General features: G+C 43.5%; 1 protein-coding gene across 4 annotated transcripts in view; it reads right to left on the bottom strand.

Moving 5' to 3' along the window:
• The window catches only part of SIPA1L3 (signal induced proliferation associated 1 like 3), a 133,615-nt gene that overhangs the window by 41,668 nt on the left and 70,332 nt on the right, over positions 1–21,615 (bottom strand). For 3 of the 4 annotated variants that reach the window (XM_069746774.1, XM_069746778.1, XM_069746776.1), the window contains exons 3-8: positions 16,240–16,332; positions 8,475–10,073; positions 5,356–5,486; positions 4,425–4,613; positions 3,856–4,030; positions 3,615–3,718 (exon numbers count right to left, since the gene is read on the bottom strand). In XM_069746774.1, coding sequence (XP_069602875.1) covers positions 3,615–3,718; positions 3,856–4,030; positions 4,425–4,613; positions 5,356–5,486; positions 8,475–9,909 — 2,034 coding nt within the window. In that variant the 5' untranslated portion in view covers positions 9,910–10,073; positions 16,240–16,332. The remainder of the gene's footprint in view (positions 1–3,614; positions 3,719–3,855; positions 4,031–4,424; positions 4,614–5,355; positions 5,487–8,474; positions 10,074–16,239; positions 16,333–21,615) is intronic. The other variant, XM_069746777.1, reaches the window with a different exon arrangement.

Raw genomic sequence — 21,615 nt, 5'->3', positions numbered from 1 at the left:
TATATACACGCTGCACATACAGAGGTATATACACACTGCACATACACAGGTATATACACACTGCACATACAGAGGTATATACACGCTGCACATACAGAGGTATATACACACTGCACATACAGAGGTATATACACACTGCACATACAGAGGTATATACACACTGCACATACAGAGGTATATACACACTGCACATACAGAGGTATATACACACTGCACATACAGAGGTATATACACACTGCACATACAGAGGTATATACACACTGCACATACAGAGGTATATACACACTGCACATACAGAGGTATATACACACTGCACATACAGAGGTATATACACACTGCACATACAGAGGTATATACACACTGCACATACAGAGGTATATACACACTGCACATACAGAGGTATATACACACTGCACATACAGAGGTATATACACACTGCACATACAGAGGTATATACACACTGCACATACAGAGGTATATACACACTGCACATACAGAGGTATATACACACTGCACATACAGAGGTATATACACACTGCACATACAGAGGTATACACGCTGCACATACAGAGGTATATACACACTGCACATACACCGGTATATATACACACAGCGCATACAGAGGTATATACACACTGCACATACAGAGGTATATACACACTGCACATACAGAGGTATACACGCTGCTCATACAGAGGTATATACACACTGCACATACACCGGTATATATACACACAGCGCATACAGAGGTATATACACGCTGCACATACACCGGTATATACACACTGCACATACAGAGGTATATACACACTGCACATACAGAGGTATATAAACACTGCACATACACCGGTATAGACACACTGCACATACACCGGTATAGACACACTGCACATACACTGGTATATAAACACTGCACATACACCGGTATATACACACACAGCACATACACAGGTACAGTTGTGCTCAAAAGTATACATACCCAGGCAGAATTTTTGCTTTCTTGGCCTTTTTTCAGAGAATATGAATGATAACACCAAAACTTTTTCTCCACTCATGGTTGGTAGTTGGGTGACGCCATTTATTGACAAACGACTGTGTTTTCTCTTTTTAAATCATAATGACAACTCAAAACATCCAAATGACCCTGATCAAAAGTTCACATACCCTGGATGTGCATAAAATCTGAGTGAGTTTCTGGGATCCAGACAGACTCTTGCATCTTTCATCCAGCCACTGACGTTTCTGGATTGTGAGTCATGGGAAAAGCAAAAGAATTGTCAACGGATCTACGGGAAAAGGTAGTTGAACTGTATAAAACAGGAAAGGGATACAAAAAGATATCCAAGGAATTGATAAAGGCAGTCAGCTGGGTTCAAACTGTGATTAACAAATGGAAAATCAGGGGCTCTGTAAAAACAAAACCACGGTCAGGTAGACCAACAAAAATGTCATCCACAACTGCCAGGAAAATTGTTCGGGATGCAAAGAAAAACCCACAAATAACATCACCTGAAATTCTGGACTCTCTGAAAACTAGTGGAGTGGCTGTTTCAAGATGCACAATAAGGAGGCACTTGAAGAAAAAAGGGCTGCATGGTCGAGTCGCCAGAAGAAAGCCATTACGGCGCAAATGCCACAAAGTATCTCACCTACAATACACAAAACAGCACAGAGACAAGCCACAAAACTTCTGGTACAAGGTAATTTGGAGTGATGAGACTAAAATTGAACTTCTGGGCCACAACCACAAACGTTACATTTGGAGAGAGGTCAACAAGGCCTATGATGAAAGGAACACCATTCCTACTGTAAAGCATGGAGGTGGATCGCTGATGTTTTGGGGATTTGTGAGTTACAAAGGCACAGGAAACTTGGTCAAAGTTGAAGGAAAGATGAATGCAGCACGTTATTAGCAAATGCTGGAGGCAAATTTGCAATCATCAGCCCGGAAGCTGCACATGGGACGTACTTGGAAGTTCCAACACTACAACCATCCAGAACACAAGGCCAAGTTGACCTGTCATTGGCTACAGCAGAACACAGTGAAGGTTCTGGAGTGGCCATCTCAGTCTCCTGACCTCAATATCATTGAGCCACTCTGGGGAGATCTCAAGCGCGCAGTTCATGCTAGACAGCCCAGGAATTTACAGGAACTGGAGGCTTTTTGCCAAGAAGAGTGGGCAGCTTTACCATCTGAGAAAATAAAGAACCTCATCCACAACTACCACAAAAGACTTCAAGCTGTCACTGATGTTAGAGGGGGCAATACACGGTATTAAGAAATGGGGTATGTGAACTTTTGAACAGGGTCATTTGGATGTTTTGGGTTGTCATTATAATTTATAAAGAGAAACACAGTAGTTTCACAATAAATGGCTTCACCCAACCACTAACCATGAGTGGAGAAAAATGTTGTCATTCATATTCTCTGAAAAAAGGCCAAGAAAGCAAAAATTATGCCGAGGTATGTAAACGTTTGAGCACAACTGTATATACACATTGCACATACACAGGTATGTCATCAAATGTCTTTAAGCAGTATTAACCTCAGAATAAAATTGCTGGGGCCTCCCTAAGAGAGTAGGCACCCTGAGTAATTAGCCAGTTTGCTCCCCCCACCTCCAGACCTGCATACCAGCCTGTCTCCTCTTTAGTTCGTCTAGACTCCTGCAGTTAAAGGTCCTTTGGTGACATCATGGTCACATAAGTGTGATGTCACCAAAGGTCCTTAAGCCATTTTAACCTCAGAATTGAAATGCTGCGGGCCTTTAAGACTGAGGGCCCTGGACAAATGATCAATTTGCCCCCACACTCTCCACAACTCTGGTCCTGACTGTTACTAGGGCTTATATTTCAAGCATACTGCAAAAATGTTGCAAAATCATGCTATGGCTTATTTTTGGGGTAGGTCTTATTTTCGGGGAAACACGGTAGAATTAAGGCTATGTTCACCTCTGTATAGGCATAACACTGCCATGCTTTCTATTAAAAAAAAAAAAAAAAATACTACATGATTATTATTTTTACATGATGCCACTGCGTAGACAAGCTGTACCGATATACACCAGCCCAGTACCTGATGTAGCATACTCTGTGTGTGCATGAAATTGGCAGAAGTACAACAGCACCGCCATAGAAGTCTCTGAGGTCGTATAACCAGATTTATTTCATAATGTCATACATCCAAGTAGAAGTATTATTTCGGAATAACAAGCTTCCCCCTGAGGCGATAACTCCACATGAATCATGAGTTGATTCATCTTGTAAATAACAAGAGCCCCTGGAAAATCTGAATCTTTATAAATGCCAATCTCTCACTTGTGCAAAAGAATAAAGCCCCTACAGACACATCTCTCCAAGAAATGATAGTATGGCTGACCGCTATCTCACCCAACTTCACCATACACCGGAAGGCTCGGCCAAGTGATGGAGCCACTAGCAGAGTTTACTGACGGTAGAAATTCAATCAACCGGACCCTTCACTCCCAAACAGTTGGGGAGCCCTCCATAAACAGTAGATAAAAGTCCTCCAACCATGCTGAAATCGACAGGTTGGCCTGATTTTTATCCAATGTCTATGGGGACTCATTTCCCTCGGTCTACGTGGTCCTTACCTGTTGCCGGTTGTTGGGGGTGTACGGCAGCATGGTTGACACGTGAAACATGATCTCGTAGTCCTGGTAGTTGGTATACAGAGAGTGCGTCCCGGTGGAGTCCGCTAAGAGAATGCAAGAGATCGGTCACTTTACACATTACAATGACATTACAGGACCCCCAACATTACTGGAGTAGTATCAACCAGCGAGACCACCACGTCACATCTCGTCCGGGCCGGACCGTGCAGCGACTACTCACTCTTGGTGTCCAGCTGAGCGGCGTACTTGCTGAAGCCTCTAAGGCAGACCTTCTCCCCGAGCAAAGACAAGAATTCCTCGAAGGCCGATCCTGCGCTCTCGTTGTTGTACATCTCCTCCTCGGAGCTCTGACCCGCTTTGCAGTACAGGATCCCCACTTTGTGTTTTCTGCAGAGCTGGAAAAAGATGGGTCTATTAGTCCACGTCACCATATGGGGGATGCTGCTGTGAAACCGACACGGATTTGCAGCAGATTTGTGTTGGATTTACCCTAAGCGTAACATTTACTAGGACGGGTTACGACGGCCATATTTCATGGTCTGGTTTACGGACCGCAATGACCAGACTGATCATGCGTCTCCTAATCTGAAGGCATTTCTGACCCATGGTCAGAGTCTTGTCATCTTTTCAATGCACGTCACCCTTCCTGGTATAATGTTGTGCACATCCCCCCGATATAAAGGATCAATAAAGCAGTTCTTTATGTTTTATAAATCTTTCACGTGTCCTATTGTAATGCTTTTAGCATGGGGGATATAAAAAAAATTAATAAATAAAAAACATGCTCACCCCTTGTTCATCTAGTTTGAGTAGCTGCTCGGTGACTTTTGAGGAATTCATGGCCAGTCGCAGACAGTGAGTATTAAGCTCGGGGATCACGGCCTCCAGGACATCTTTGAGAGGTAGTCCCCGCACGGTACCATGCTTTGCTGTGGATGGCACGCTGTCCTCGTGGATCATACCTCTCAGGGTCACCAGCTGTTGCAGGAAGCAGAAGAGATTGGTAAGTCTTCCCCTAAAGACAAAACTTCAGGCCGTAAAAGAATCTGCACACACAAGCACCGGGTATTTGGCCCACAAATGCGTGTACGAACCCTGTTCCCAAAATATATTAGCTGGACTAGCTGGCATGTGGCACCTAGTCCTGAAGTGATACTCTCCTGTTGGTAAAACACTGATTGTATTGAAACTACAGCAAGCTGCTGAGCAAGTGACATCGCTGGGATCAGGGTCTCAGCCCCATCATCATACTCCTGTCGGAATAAATAGCAAAAATCTGCTGACATTCAATTTAAAGCGGATTAGTCATCGGGATTTTGCAAGACAAACTGAGTCCATTACTGAATAGATCTTAGGCCTGACGAGGCTGGTGTGCTTTCTTTTAAAGAATCTTTGTCAGAATGATTGTAGAAACATTTTTGAAGGCTTTACCTGTGCAGTTCTAAAATAAGGAGTCCAGCTGTACATGACCAAGATGGGGAGGGAGACGGGGAGGGAGACGGGGAGGGAGACGGGGAGGGAGACGGGGAGGGAGACGGGGAGGGAGACGGGGAGGGAGACGGGGAGGGAGACGGGGAGGGAGACGGGGAGGGAGACGGGGAGGGAGACGGGGAGGGAGACGGGGAGGGAGACGGGGAGGGAGACGAGTTGTTTTGTTGCCCAAGTTGCTGTAAACGGTAGCATCATGATAGAAACACCACATTCCCATTTTCCATCTCACCTCGCTGGTCCGGAGGATGATCCTGTACTGGTACTGTGGGCCATAGTCTTTGCTTTCATCCAGTTTGTCCCTTTTCAGACTGACGGCAACGGGTCCCAACTTCTCGTCTATTCCGAAATAGTTACAGTGTTCTGGTAAAGAAAGTGAAGGATAATAAATTATAAATTTGTGAATGAGTAATAATACCCGCCCCCTCTGACCACAAGGGAGAATTATCCACTATTGGATCACCACTGCTTTCCATCTAGAGCACTGATCAACAAGTGCAATACAAAACCCCAGATTCTGCCACAATACCTCAATACACAGAAATAGTGGGATCGGAGAACCATCTCCAACTAGGAGACTTCCCGCCAATCTACTATGCCACAGGACACGTCTGTGCCCGCTCCAATATGAAGACAGCTGGACGAAATATTCCAGAGGTCTGCCATCTGCTAGCGGCTGCCTGTAGGGTGTACAGAAAGGCGGCAGCCATCGCTACAGAGAGAAGATGTGTCACACCGCTCTCACGTCACATCGGTAAAGATTTTGGATGTTACTAGACCCTTTTCTGGATCCCTGATTAATGTTGCCCCAAGACAAAACATTAATCCTAATAATTCTCAGTCCGCAACCGTCGCCTGATCTCCTAGTAACATGCGACAGAGAAAATCTGCCCGTTATTGGTGTTATCCTGCAAATAGCCCACCACTTATTCCCGCAGGATCTGTGGCAATCCGCCCTCCACGATTTCTGTGCCCCCCATGTGAATGGTGCAGTAGTAGGCATGCGTGAGCAGCGCTCATTCACTGTCTACAGCAGTGCTCCCCAACTGGTGCAAAACTACAACTCCCATCATGCCATGACAGCCGCAAGCCATCAGTGGGAATTGTAGTAGGTTGGGGAGACCCACTGCACGAGCGCACTAATGTACAGATGTAAACCAAGAGGTGGCCACTATAGGGGAGCATTAAGATTCCCAGGAGCTATCTCCGCAGTCCAGATGGCCATGAACCTATGATCTGTGGGATCCCCTACGACCCCTCTGATTAGTAGACCACCGCCACGTTGGATGAGGAAGATTGTGCCAAACTTCATATCAGAAACATGTCAGGTAGGAGGAGGCTCGGGGGTTCTGGACCAGCAGCTTTTGGACCAAGACCAGTTTCGGTAATCTTTAGGTTCTTCTAGTGGTCACACATGGGGGGGGGGGTCTCAGCTCTCATCCTGTGACTTGGGCCTTAATTATTCATGGCGGTGAGATCAATAAGGGACCAGCACCACTTTAGTGCACATCTACAAGATGTCGCCTGCAAGTCCTCATGTGTCACCAAGTAAGGCTCTATTGACTTTGCATTCGGGCATTCCCTTCTGAGATCTCCCAATGTATTTCTCTCATGGAAGGACACTCTTATTTAGTTATCCCTTACCCCCCAAAATGTGGTGCAAACCTAATGTGAACACACCCTAAGAAGAGTTTCTCTACTATCACCCTAAATTAGCTCCTGGTCCCGCCATTTATGATGTCGGACAGGTAGCGCTCTCACCCCCCAAGAGCCAGAAATGGGGACAATCCCCCGGTGTCTCTCTGCTAATGGGAAGCTGGCATTATCTTAATTAGGCCATACAGACACATTATGCATCTTGGCTTTGCATTAATCTGATGAGTCCCGAGCAGCCCCCGCCGCGGTAAAGTAAAGAATTAGCTGCAAGGTACAGAGAGAGACTTTGTAATTAGATCTGGAGACCTCTGGGGTGGAAGGTAATGCTTTCACTGAGCAACGCGCAAATCTGTCATATCAAAGACGTTTTTGCAGTTTCAGTAGCAAATAGTATTGGAAAAGGCTTAACCCCAGCGAAAATAACAACTCGGGACTCCAAATTGCAAAGCAGAAAGCCTATTTAATTCTAGGGACCCAATGTAACACGTGTGACGCGTTTCGGTCTCTACAAGCAGACCTTCATCAGACATGGGTTGCAAATGAGCATCTGGACAGAAAAAGTAGTTGTGATGTCACCGATGCATCCATGTTAAAGGGAATTTGTTAGCAGGTTTTTGCTATGTAATCTAACAGCAGCATGATGTAGAGACTGAGATGCTGATTCCAGCGATGTGTCACTTACTGGGCTGCTTGCTGTCATTTTGATAGAATCACAGTTTTCGCTGATGCAAATGTAGAAGTGCTCAGAATGCTGATCCCTGTATAACCCCGCCTACCTCACTGATTGGCCACTTTCTGCGTGCACTGTAGGTTGACCGTGCTAATCCATGGAGGGGGCGTGGCTGCACCAGAGATTTTTAGTCCTGCTGCGATAATCTCCTGCTGATAAAACACTGATTCTATTGAAACAGCAACATACAACCCAGTAAGTGACACATTGCTGGAATCAGAGTCTCAGCCTCTACATCATGTTGCTCTTAAGTTACATGGTAAAAAACTGCTGACAGGTTCCCTTTAACAAAGACAGAGTGATGCAAAAGCCGGGGGTAAAACCATTAATGATTGATTTATTTTTGATGGGATGAAGCCCTGACTAGAAATGATTATGAAAGCGGTAATCGGCAAATGACCTATTCTTTAAATAAGGTTTTCATGTTGCGGTTTTTATATTTTTTTACCATTTTATATTCCCTCCTTACGATCTTTATTAAAAAAAACCAAAACAACAAAATATTTGTATTCTTGCAATTTTCACATTTTTAAACTATGAGCTCCAGGTAGATAGTAAGTTATTCCACGAAAGTGGAGTAACATTTCATGAATGAAAAAGGCGGGGATAGCGACACACCAGAGCCACCTATACTGCACCCATATAAGCGTAGCTGGCCAAGTTTGATATGTGAAGGACAAAATTTGCAATATTTTTTTTTTTTTTTTTTTTTTTTTTTTTTAGAGTGGCACAAAAATATAGTGATTTACGGCATTTTACGCCAGCATTCTAGCATACCTTAATTATTCGGCTCCCAGGAGTCTAAAAAGACCCCAGCAGCCAATGTGAAAACTAAAAGGTGACTGCCATAATGTATTTTTTTTATTTTTTATAAAGATTGTGATATTGGGGGGAAAAACGCCAACTTTTTCTGATCCTTCACAACCCCATTAAGCAAAAAAAAGAAAAAAAGAAAATTTACAGACCTGTACCTTTCCCGTGAAAGTAGTCTTGGAAATAGCGGGCTCCCGAATCCACATGTTCTATACTGTAGTGTTTTAACCTCCCTTGTGTCTTCTGCATTTCCTTGGAAACTTCCAAAACAGATATACTGGCATTCGTACAGTATATAGAGAGAGAGGGCTCCAAAACTCCCCCTTCAGTCCCATTCGGAGAGCCAGAAGAAGCCCTGGAAAAGCTGACATTACGCTCAGACATCCCCCCGGTCTCATTTCGGAAATGTGGACAACTGAGGAGCAGGTCATTGCTGTTATTGTCTCCCATGTCGTGCTCCAGGTTCTCCTTAAAGTTCAGGTCTTCAGTGCTGGTGAAGCTTGGGTCCATGTTGCCCAGGCTGAAGGCTTTAGAAACGGCTAAGGACACAGCGGATGCGGCAGAGGCTCCCGTGGTAGTATTTCGCCTTTGGGCAACGTAATTTCGGTTGGCGGCTACTTCATTCAGGTCAAAGAGCATGCTCTGAACATCGTAATGGGCGAAGGATTTGGGGCAGATCCAGGGTTTGTGACCTTCATCCTGATCCAAGTAGGACTTACCCATTTCATTCTCACTTTTGTTGCTCCGTAGTTTGCGGAAGATGGAGGAGTCGTTGGACTCCCCCTTGGGGGTTCGCTTTCGTTGCTTATCCTTTATCATACCGTCATCTCTCTGATATTGTCCATTACGCAGATCCGTCCTGGAGCTTGCTGCCAAGTGGAGATTCGAAGCAATGCTTGAGTCCTCGTGAAGAAGGCCGCTTCCCCTCATTGGTGACTCACTTCCTTTGTCATGTTTCTCATTTCTTAAGTCTTTTAGCATATCATATAAGCTCTGTTCGGAAACACCTTGCACGTTAATAGAAGAAGTGCTCCCATACTCTCTGAAGAGAGGCATCCCATTGCTTAGTTTAGACCCCCTGGGTTCCAAGGATACATCCACATCACATTCACTTAGGGTGGTCTCGCTATTGCTTCTATTCCGAAGAGTAATAAATGTCCGTCCTGGAGACCTTGGCCAACCATCCAAGAACTCTACATCTTTGGACCTCTTTCTTGACAATCTATGAAAACCTCGAAATCCTGGAGAGCCCCCATTGCTCTGGAAATGTTGCCCATTTGGGAAGCTCCTTTGCGGGTAGAACTCTTTCGGCACTTCCATCTCCCTTGAGGGGCTTGGGGTCATCGCTTCTTTTGGAGGCTCTTTTTTTGGAGGCCAGTCTGCAATCCTGGCACGCACACCCATTTTCGGCATTGCCGGGGTGATAGAACTAAACTTTGATGCTTCTGTAGAGTGTTGCATCCCATTGCTGTTCTGTCCCCACAGGCCCTGTGGATAATAATCCACCCCACGGATGACATCATTCGCTCTCATGGATGTCCCACTTGCCTCCACTCCATCGTTTTGGTAGGATCTGTAGCTTGTCATGCTCCAATACAGATATAAATATCCGTATCGAGCAAAATCGTATTAAAGTTCTTGGTAGAGCCAAAGTGCAGAACCATTATTGGGACCGTGTTTGTGCAAAGTTACATAAAGCAATCGTGCTCAACGTGCATGTCCGTGGAAGGACCGGATCACTTTAGATGAATCTGCAAGAAAAAAAAAAGATCGTGAAGTAATAGGCAGATGACAAAGCAATTATAACATTTTTGTACCCTTAACGTCACATTCACCCTAATAAATGGGTTGTACTTTAATAAATGCTATAATAACCACAACCAAATTACCTAATGGTGACCTACTAATGTCAAAACATTTTAAAAAACCTAATAAAGAAAAGTGCTGAAAAAGTAAAGACTGAGACTGTCCCATAGTATGTATTGCGATCAGGAAACAAATCTATAGCCCTCCATCAGATTTAATGACAATAGAGTCCCAAGAAAATGGGGTTAAAAAAAAAAAAAGCCTCCCAAAGAAACAGAGCGAAACGCGCGTCGAGGCAAAGGGACATCATTGTATCAAAACAGAGATCAAAAACTTGCAGGTAAAATATGCCCCACTATAATGACATTTGATTGTGCACACCAATATTGTCCAGATTGGAGTGCACTACAGTATTGTTATCACATATTTAGCCCAAGAACAATAACAGTTTTTTTTTTTTTTTTAAATAAACCAACAAGGTATGCAGATATCGGAGTCATAACAGCATTGTTTTTTTTACTTTTTTTCTTGTGACTTTATTGTGATGTAATCTGTTGTAGTTCTATAGATTGTTTCCTGATTGCAATGCATACTATGGGATAGTGTCCCCCTTTACTTTTTCAGCACCCTTATTATATTTTTTAAAATGTTTTTAATATATTGATATTAATAAAATATGCTTTAATGATGAAAAAAGTGTACTTAATTTTTTCCCTGGGTATTAGGTTACCAATAAGTAATTTGGTAGTGGTTATGATGACAAAGCAAATCGTATCGCTACGTGCAAGGGGTACGCCAACATTGGGTTATTATTTACAGAGCTTCTCATTCTCATGAAAAAAAATAAAATAAAAAATAAATAAAAGCAGCCAAAGAATTACCACAAAGGGCATAATAATAAAGAATAATGGGGAATAAAATAAATAGTCACAAAGGTTCGTGGCTAGAGATGAGCTATTTGATTCCCCCTGCCCTGATCCGACGTCCAGTTTGGTCCTCCATGGCAGCCATTTTTTACTTCTGTGCCCAACGTCCTGGAGTCCTCTGGTGCTTACTAGTCAACTAGGCCCAACATGACATACATTGTGGGACCTAGTAAGCGCCAGAGATGCCCAGGATGCCAGGCCGATGATGACAGGGGCAGAAGTAAGAACCGACTGCCATGACGGATCGGACTGGACATTGGCCATGGGCAACATGAATCGACTTGATTATCAGTTGCGTCTACGGGGTCAGCATCAAGGGTTCTGGTATTTTAAGGGCAAGAACACTGTTGTGTCATTTTTGTAGAAAAAAAAATTAAAGAGGCCAATGGCACCCGTGACTGTAAACAGTGCCTAATAAGTATATACATACCGTTTACATAGGCGTGGGGTTTAGCGTTCCCGTTCCTAGTCTCAACAACCCCCGTAATAAGTATACGAAGCGGAACGTCGGATGAGTTGCGTGCCCTGTTGATTTGTATCCGCCCGATCCCTTCTCCCCCCCACTTATTTACATTCCTATTTTGAAACTACATTATATTTGAGCACTGAAAGGATTTTCTCAGGTTTCATCTTCAGTAGGGGTATGGTTGCGCCGCTGGTCGGTACGGTTTTGCTCTCCGATTGCTGCAGGTGGAGGCGGATTTGTTTCTGCAGCATCGGAAGAGGGCAAGGGCACTAAATTTTGCAACCGGATCATGTGCATCAATGCTTACAAACTTTATTAGAAAGAGCACTGAGCATGCTCGGACACCGCAGATAGACTGCAGTGGTGGATGGTAACCTAGGAGATTTAAAAAAACCAAAAAAAAAGCTTGAAAACGGAGTGGATTTTTAAGAAGTAAATTGCAAAGTTGCTTTTTTTTTTTTTTGCAATTTTATCCATTAATGATGTTGAGAAAGACCCTTTAATACACTTCCCTTTTTTTAATGGATTTGTGTTTTGAATGTCTTTTTCTCTTGTTTTTTTTTTTGCATTCACGTCACGTATATTGAACTCCTATACGCACGGAAATTATAGGAAAGTTATAGCTGTGGGTTTACAGTACTGGTTTTATGAAGAAATTACTATATAACTACCCATCTCAACGGGAGGGCAAATAGAGCAGTTATGATAGCTCAGCAGTCGGGTGTAGACAGGAGTCTATTACAGAAAAATGCCATATTATCAGACTACCCGTTTGAAACCATAAATTAGACTGGGACGGCACTGTAATTTCACCTGGGATGGGACTCTCTAAAACAAGTAAATGGCACTGGGCTGAGCCGCCATGACTCATGAAGAAGCGGCGGACGAGGTGATGCAGAGTTTACCTCCGGAGATCGACTCTAAACTATATTTTAAGATATCTTTTTTTATCTTCTTCTGCACCTCAATAGTAGAGGTACTGCTTAGGTAACCCAATATGGCCAATTATTAGCAATCACGCCCCTGTTAGACTAGGCATAAAAATGGATTCGAAATCACTGAAAAGATTTAAAAGGGGGTTTTCTGGTTGCAGAAGGCTTAAAAAAAAAAAAAAAAAATGAATACGCTTCACTCACTTTTCCGGAGTCCAACAACGAGTCTCTGCTGGTGCTCCTTGGGTTAGTCATTGTCTGCAGTGCTGACAGCGCTGCAGCCAATCACTGATCGCAGTGGCTTGTGCTGTCAACTTGGCCAGAGCCGCAGAAACTCCGTTATTAGCTGAAGCGCGGTCAAAGTGACTGCAGACAATAACAGGCAACAGGAGCAAAGACGGACACTCAGCACTGGGCCTCGCGAGGGTGAGTAAAGAACAGGGTTTTATTTGTATCACGTGCATTTACAAAACCATAAAATCAATTTACAAAAGGTCTCACATATACAGTACACACACAAATGAGGGAATCCTGCTCCCCGATCTCCCTATAGCACACGTTCAGAATCAGCAGCTAGATCATTAAACAGACGTACTGAGCTGTGTAGCTGTGAATACAGCACTAAGGTGAGATAAGTACTTGCAGGATTGTATGTACCCATTCCTTTCATTTGACTACTCCATAAACTTTTATCTATACTTCTTTCCCACCAATGTGCTGACTTGATTAAATCTTCTAGCCAACTACAGGTTAAATGGTGGAGGTTGGGCAATTCGGAAAAGATGCTCCACACTGAAAAACCATGGAGTTACTAAAATCTTTAAGTACTTGAAGGTTGTTGAAAGACCTATTATGGCAATTGAAAAAATGGTCACTTAACCAATGAAAACGTATCCAGCTTTATGACGGGATCGGTGGGAGTCTTGGCCGCAATATCCCCCTCTAAAGGTAAGTTCACACAGGGCGCTTTTGCGTTTTTTTTTTTTTTGCAGCAAAACCTGATCTTCTTGGCAGGAAAGAAGCTGCACCAAAAACGCAGGTTTAGGTGCGTTTTTCATCGCGTTTTTGGTGCGCTTTTTTCATGCATTTTTTTTCCTCTTTGTGCATGCCAATAAAGTTGAGGGCCCACAGAGAAAAAATTTTTTCCCTATAGATAGAATGAATAGATAAATAGATTGGCATTTTCCCAGAGGTTACCTCAGGTCAGTCTGTGAGCGAGCTCAGTGACGTCACCCCCGGTCACTGAAGCGGCACCGGCAGCATCTCCTCAGTCATCAGTGGTTTACAGCCGGGAGCGGTGGCATTAGCAGTGCTCCAGGTTGTAAGCTTTATCTCCCCCAGATAAAGATATTATCTCCCCCAGACATTACTGCATGGGACACTCCTTATATTGGTTGGTTTATTATTTTTATTTCAGGAGGCTGAGGGGGGGCTTCGCTTGGAATGGCAGACTAATAAAGATGGCAAAACTGTGTATATTGTTTTATTTCATTAAAATACTTTTTTTTCATACTGTGGGTGTGTTTATTTAACCCTTTAACTGCTATAGGATTAGTAATGGATAGGTGTCTTATTGACTCCTCTCCATTACTAAGCCTGTTTAATGTCACCTTACAATAGCAAGGTGACATTAACCCCTCATTACCCCACTTGGCAAAGCCCCAGAATTGGCACATCTTATAGATGCACCTTTTCTGGGCAGCTGCGGGCTGCAATTATTAGGCTGGGGAGGCCTACATCAATGGCCCCTTACCAGCCTGAGAATAGCAGCCCCCAGCTGTGAGCTTTAGCAAAGGCTGGTTGTCAAAAATGGGGGGACCCCAAGCCGTTTTTTTATATTATTTATTTAAATAATTAAAAAAAAAAAAAGCATGAGGACCCCTCTATTCTTGATAACTAGCCTTGCTGAAGCTCACAGCTGAGGGTTTCAGTCCCCAGCTGTGAGTTTTGTCTGGCTGGTTATCAAAAATCAGCGGAGCGGAGGGCACGGGTAGGGTGGTAGACAGACCAGGGAGGAGATGTAGGGTGGTGCTGAGCCATGGAGCGCTTTGTGGATGAGGGTAGTAGTTTTGTACTGGATTCTGGAGTTTATACCTCTGATCACAGCTGAGCGCCGTCTTCTGACAGCGTGGGAACCGTGCGGTCATGCACATGACAGCGTGTCAAACACTGTATTGTCGGACGCCCCATTCAAGTGCATGGACGCAACATGCAGCCTGCCATCTAGATGTAGCAGAGCCGTGTGTGACATCACATCCGGGTTCTCCTTAACTTTTCTGCAACAAATACGCTGCAAGAAAAGTCAGCCTGCGTATTTGCAGCGTGTTTTTTTATACCATCCATTCAAGTCAATGGGTGAAAAACGCTGAAAGAAGTGACATGCTCTGTGTCCAAAAAAACGCAGCAAAGCACAAAATCCTGATTACACAAAAAACCAATGTGTGTGCGTGAGATTGCTGAAATCTCATAGGCTTTGCTGGTACTGTAAAAAGCAGCTGAAAATTAGCATTAAAAAAAAACGCAGCAAAAACGCCCTGTGTGAACTTACCCTAATGTGGAAAAGCCCTTTAATTTTCTGTGACTGTACATGTTCTGCTAATGGCACCCATAAAGCACATTCTGCTTTCTCATCTACCTTTCCAAAATGTATAGCTGATTTACAAAGTAATCAGCCAAAACAGCAAAAAAGCATAAATGTGAGCTGAATACATAACCCCATTAAAATGCATAATATACAGCCCGAAGCCAAGAACACAAAGCAGTATGACCGACCGAAATCATGGAATAAGGGTAACACCTCACTATGTTAGTCACCTCAACCACGCAACATTTTCATTTATAAGTGAGCTAAGTTTTAATAACACATAACAAAAAGGATGATCAATTATAAGGGAAGGTAAAGATGCACGCTCAGACTGGCTGAGTATGCAGGTTTACCTTCAAATGGAAGACGGGGGGAAAAGTCACTGACACACACTTCTGGCATCTCAAGTCCAAACAGGGGTGTAATTTATCAGCTATTAGGCCACAAATGTAAATCTGTACTGGGGCCCCCTACACCCATGTGCCATAAACATAGGGACAAGGTATGACTGCTACCTCTCCATCCCCTATAGCAGTGTTCCCCAACTCCGGTCCTCAAGAGCCACCAACAGGTCATGTTTTCAGGATTTCCTTAGGCTACGTTCACACTAGCGTTCGGCTAGTGTGCGTCGCGCTAGCGTCGGGCGACGCAGCGGCGACGCACGCGTCATGCGCCCCTATGTTTAACATGGGGGACGCATGCGTTTTTGCTTGTTGCGTTTTCCGACACGTGCGTCTTTTTTGAGGCTAGCGTCGGACCAAGAAAACGCAACAAGTTGCATTTTTCTTGCGTCCGATTTTCGTCAAAAAACGACGCACGCGTCGAAAAACGCAGCGTTTTTGTGTGCGTTTGCACGCGTTTTTCGGTGCGTTGTGCGTCGCGTCGCCGACGCAGCGGCGCACAACGCTAGTGTGAACGTAGCCTTAGTATTGCACAGGTGATAATTGCATCACATGGACAGGCAAGCATTCAATAACCTGTGCAATACTAAGGATATCCTCAAAACATGACCTGTTGGTGGCTCGAGGACCGGAGTTGGGGAACACTGCCCTATAGAAACGGGAGAAAAGGATCCATAATATAGATCTTGATTCCCTCCTGGGCAGATAGGGGGCAGTGTTCTGTGTATGGCCAGCTCAAGGACTGGAAAGTGTAGTTGTAAAACTTCAAAAAGTTGTGACCTGGTGTGTATGAGCCGCCTACCTGCACGTCACCATCTTGCCTCTATTCACCAGTGGCATGTACAATGGGGTAGGGAGTTCACAGGATCTTCGAGATGAGGAAACCACTTGTATCCTGTAAAGGACAAATAATGGATTGTTAGAGGAACGACTGATAAATGCTGGAGAAAGAAGAGATGATAGCCTTCCAAATAAAGGGCAAAATACATATATATTTTTTTATTCCTTCACCTATCCAAAAAAAAGTGACTGTTCAACCAGCATTTAGGTTTTCTCAATTGCAATAAACCTTGTAATCTGAATAATAACGCAGAGGTTACGGCTCTGGTACCACTGTATGATTGGCGACTCCTTTAGTAAGCTACATTATTGTTTATATAGTGTCCTCCTTTACAGGATGTTATAAAAAATATATGGTAAAACAATTACCTACGGAGGCAGCATTGGTGGCAAAAGACGGAAGCGGGCATCTTCTTATTAGTAATAGAGATGATATAACTTCCAAGTCTAATAATCGAGCATTTCTTATGGGCTTCAGAGTTGGAATCTCCCAGCATGTATTGTTGGCTCAGAATAATAATGTTTTACAGAAAGGGCATTTATCCATTTTACGAGCATCTGTTCCCGCTCCGGAAAGGTCTGTTTTAATAAATACTTTCATTTCCCTTAAAATAACAATTCTGGAGCATTTTTGTTCAAATTGTGAGCTGTTCTTCCTCTGTCCTCTGAGAAATGTGTATAAATTCACAATTTAGCGATGTCATTCCCCTTATTAAAATGGTGTGCCTCGACACAATCTAAGGTCTCATTCATGGGTCAGATTTGAGTGGTCAGCGGTAAATATTGGAGACATTTCTGATTTTGATCACAGGGTCGGATCAAAATTTGCATTTTCAAGTCAATGAGTCCGTGAAAAAAAAAAAAAAAACGGACCACACTGACGACATCTGAGTAGTCTGATTTTCACAAACTCTCAAAATGGAGAAGACAGGGAATTTTTATTTCTACACGGATGAGAAAATCAGATGAGATTTTGATCAGATTCTGAACAGAATAATAGGTCCGATTTTCTCTTAAGCAAAAAAAAATTAAAAAAATCGGACTAATGATTGAGGACTATGTCTTTTTAGGAGAAATAAGAGAACTGAACAACAAAGCAGTATGAGAATGTTATTACATATATAATTCTATAACTGCAAGACTGGATGGTTTCAGATCAAACTTTGATGATCACCGTTTCATGTGACCCATGACGCTGAGGGATGGGTGACTACCTATAGGTCACAGGCCATGAAAATGAGAAATTTATCTGACACATTATGTAGATAGAATGGTTGGAAAAAATAATAAAATAAAAGACAAGTCCATCAAGGTGAACTGAGGGATGGAAGAAGCCAAATGATGATAATTTGGGGCAATGAAGGCCGATGATTTAATGTCTTCCTTTCTGGCAGGTGCTCATGGCCCTGGTCACCAAACTCCTGCACGGCCTCCAGTCCTCCGCCTGCCAACACTATTTGGAGTTTGGACAGGGAAACTGAGGACCATTCACTGACTAATTAACCCAAAAAGACAATAATGGGCTGTAGAGAGGGGATAAGGGTATGATGCAATATTAGAAGGCACTGTGCCCTTGTTAAGCCAAGAAGATGAGCCGAATGGGCAAAGAGAAGAGCGAAGCTCTGAAGGTCTGTGACCGTAGAGAGGGCACCGACCCCCAAGCTCTGACGTTCACCCATTCATAAGTGTAGAAGCCATCATTTTTGGTAGGTTATGATCCCACCAGCCACACCATCTGCTCGTACCCTACAGGTGCCCGTATACCCAAGATGGCCGTTGGCTAAATGTCATCTCTACTTTCCAGCAGAGGTGAATTGATAACTTGGGTAAACTTTATTTTCCAAACCGGCGTCTTCCCTCTCATCTTCTATTTGATTGTGAGCTCTTCGGAACACAGCATTAAATTGTTATTACACCCAATGTCTCAGTTATGTAATAGACGGCTCAGATCGCTCCCTCCCCTCGCTGTGTTTGAAAGCTTAATAGATCGATATCCACACAAGCATGAAAGCTGTGAGGTCAATAACCAGGACTGATACAAAACGTTTCCTACTTTATTAGGTGTGAAAAGATAGACCAGCGATCTGCCACCGCACCCTCACTTCCAGATTAGTATATATCGCTCATTATATAAAATGGCGCTACCACAGTAAGCTGCTGGCTGTGGAGCCCAGGTAAAGCCTTGGTCAGTTCTTCATTTACGAGTGCTATTCATTTTTTTTTTTCACGGTCTATGGCGCTGTTCACATGTCAGATTTTCCCCTCGGATTGAGTGGACCATGCAAAATCACGGAGACAAGTCCAATGTAGATCCTAGTGCCCGATCAAAATCAGTAATGCAAGTCTGGGGACCGGTGAAAAATATTGGACAGCATTTAAGTGCCATCACTGTGCTGTGAGTTTTTCACTAACTGATAGAAAGTGGAGAGACGACGCTCAGACGACGCTCCGACGACGCTCAGACGACAGATTTTTAAGGCGAAACGGAACAATACAGGGACATAAGAAAAGTTCCCATAAATATGGCATGGTGCTCCGCTGTTCTCCACTCCATGGAGCTACTTTTTGATTAATTTCCTATTCTTATGATTGCCCTCAGTACTTAATCCCATGATCGAGATTCCCATGAAATTCTATCCATCTGATTCACAATGGTTGTTGAACAGTCAATAGTAGCAATAACATCCAGCAGCTGAAAAAAAAAAAAAAAAAATTGGCATGTCTCGATACTGTAATGACCGATTTTGCTTCTTTTGCTCTCCCGGCACATTAAAAGGAAGATCAGAGTGACCCAATTTTCTGTTCTTTTTTTCCTACATGGTTCATCTAATGGAGTAATGATGGCGTATTTACACGGAAAATGTGAAAAGCACAGCAATCTGTTGCTGGCATGAAAGCAGAAAAGAGCAGGTGGAGCACAGCAAAGCAATCATGGCTGCCGGGAGCTCGTGAACGAACTGGTGCACAGGGCACGGAAACTAAGCTGAGAAAAATCTGTGATGTCACCGACGTGTTATGTCATCATGGCAGACAAATATGCAAACAACAACGTGATGTCACCGACGTGTTAGGTCATCATGGCAGACAAATATGCAAACAACAACGTGATGTCACCGACGTGTTAGGTCATCATGGCAGACAAATATGCAAACAACGTGATGTCGCCGACGTGACGTGGTAAACACGTATGGTATGGTATGGTAAACAAAAGTGATGCCACAGACGTCATGTTATCATAACACCTGGGAAATAAACAAGCAGTGATGTCACCAAGACACACAAACGTGTGATGTAAGCGTGCAGCGATGTCACAGCAAACATGAACAGTGCAGCACACTCTCGGTCTGCGGAAAATCATGGAGACCTGTCCGATTTTCTTCTGTGGAGAAGATCAAAATCAGCAATGCCAGTCAATGGGCGTCAAAAGTTCTTTTAAATTCTCCATGTACACAAAAAAAGCGGATGACACTTGGACCGAACACTCAAAATAATCGGTCCTTTTTCTCGTACATGAGAAAAACGGAAGTGTGACTTAGACATGGAAGAGGGTCACTGTCCAAAAGGGCATCGTATTGTGTCTGGTAGGAATGACGCTGGTCTGTGACTAAGCCTCCTGTGCCAGGAGGGTGCGACCGTGCCCTCTGGACTCTAGATCCCATTATCATTATGGGGAAAAAAACACCGTAAACAATGTATTGACTGACTCACTGTCTTGGTGAACTGTAAAAAAAAAATAAAAAAAAAAATTGTTTTTCTTCCTGGGAAAACAGCATAATGACCATCATAAAGGTAGTCACTGGAGTTCCTGAAAACGAAACCTCCAGTTACGAACTGAATAAATTAGATCAATACAGAGACAGATTTCGACATTTCTTGGTTGTAAAGTTCCCTTTAAGTTTGGTGAAGGTCGCCCTACCGGTACCAACCTCCTCACCTTGTTGACATAACTGTGTGATCACAGAGGTGACTACACGGGCAGAAATAGAGCAGCACACGTGACCGCACAGGACGGGCACAGTCCTGTTTGGAGTTTTCATACTGCAACACCCTGATTCATTGATTAATACAGCTAATACTATGGAAACCAAGGATAACACGCATGCAGACAGCTTCACATTCTTCAAGAAGGAGATTAAAAAAAAAAAAAAATCAGAGTCAGTCCCGCAATGGCGGCTTTCAGGGAGATCTTGTTACAATTTAGTTCAAATTCAATGTTTTGCAGCAGATCTGGCAGCGAAGTCTGCATGTTACCTGCAGAGGTTACAGCTGATTGTTAAAACGGATTTTCAATGTAAAGGCGCAAAGTCGGCAGCGCAATCTGCAGCACAATCTTACAATTTTCACAGGTCACTGACGGTTTTTTTGTTGTTTTTTTTAAGACCAAATTTCTACTGTTTCAGGAAACACCACATGTACTTAGCCACAATGGCCGTCTCCAACCCTATCTTTTGTACTGAAGTGTCTAATGAGCGTGTGCAAAGGTCACCGGGAAGGGGAGGGGAAAGAAGGGTCAGCTGTGACATCGCCCATTGTGATTGGTGGATCCTTTATCAGTTGTGCATAGAGGTGTGACCTGTCATTGTAATCCTGCCTCTGATGATAATGTGCATGCTGAAAACTCTTCCTGAAAGGACAGGAAGCGAGTCTAAAACAGCCCCAGTGGCCGGTGTTGGAAATGCAAGATTACTAATTTTTATTTAATAAAGAATATAACAAGAAAAACGATACCAATTTTTAGTTAAAAAAGCATGCAACATAAAAATGTCATTAAAACACCAGGTCATTTTCTGGTGATGACCACTGCAGTTGGCCGGTGGGGGTGCAAAAACCCCACTGATTTGATAATGACCATCTATCCTATGGATAAGTTATCAATCTCTCAGACTCGGATAACCCCTTTAAGGGCAGTTTAAGTAGGGGAATGATTCACAACTGTTCATACAAATGCCCCCCCCCCCCCTCCCCCCCATTTCGACGGGACAGACCGATCATCTAATGTGTAGCATTTTTACCTTTTTGTAAAATCGCAAAAAGAAAACTCATGGTATGAACACGACCTATCGTTTCCACAGTCTGTGTAGCATCCAGCTGAAAAGGACACTGGAAGGAACACCACGACTGTCAGCCAATACATAGCAAAAGTAGCAAACAGAAAAATATTTGTTTTCATTATTCCGCTTGTGTCTTTTTTTGGCACAGTCTTAAAAGGGGTTGTGTCAATTTCGTAAGTGATTATAAATTGCACAGCGCTTGTAAAAAGGAGTGACTCTGCAATTTGCTTCTTATTAGAGCGCCTCTGTGTTCTCAAGAACAGAGGGCTTATTTATTTGTATGGTGT

This window comes from Ranitomeya imitator, chromosome 2 (assembly GCF_032444005.1).
Source record: "Ranitomeya imitator isolate aRanImi1 chromosome 2, aRanImi1.pri, whole genome shotgun sequence".
In the NCBI taxonomy this organism is placed as follows: Eukaryota; Metazoa; Chordata; class Amphibia; order Anura; family Dendrobatidae; genus Ranitomeya; species Ranitomeya imitator.
The sequence above is the reverse complement of the archived record's forward strand: the minus strand, read 5'-3'. Positions and strand labels throughout refer to the sequence as shown.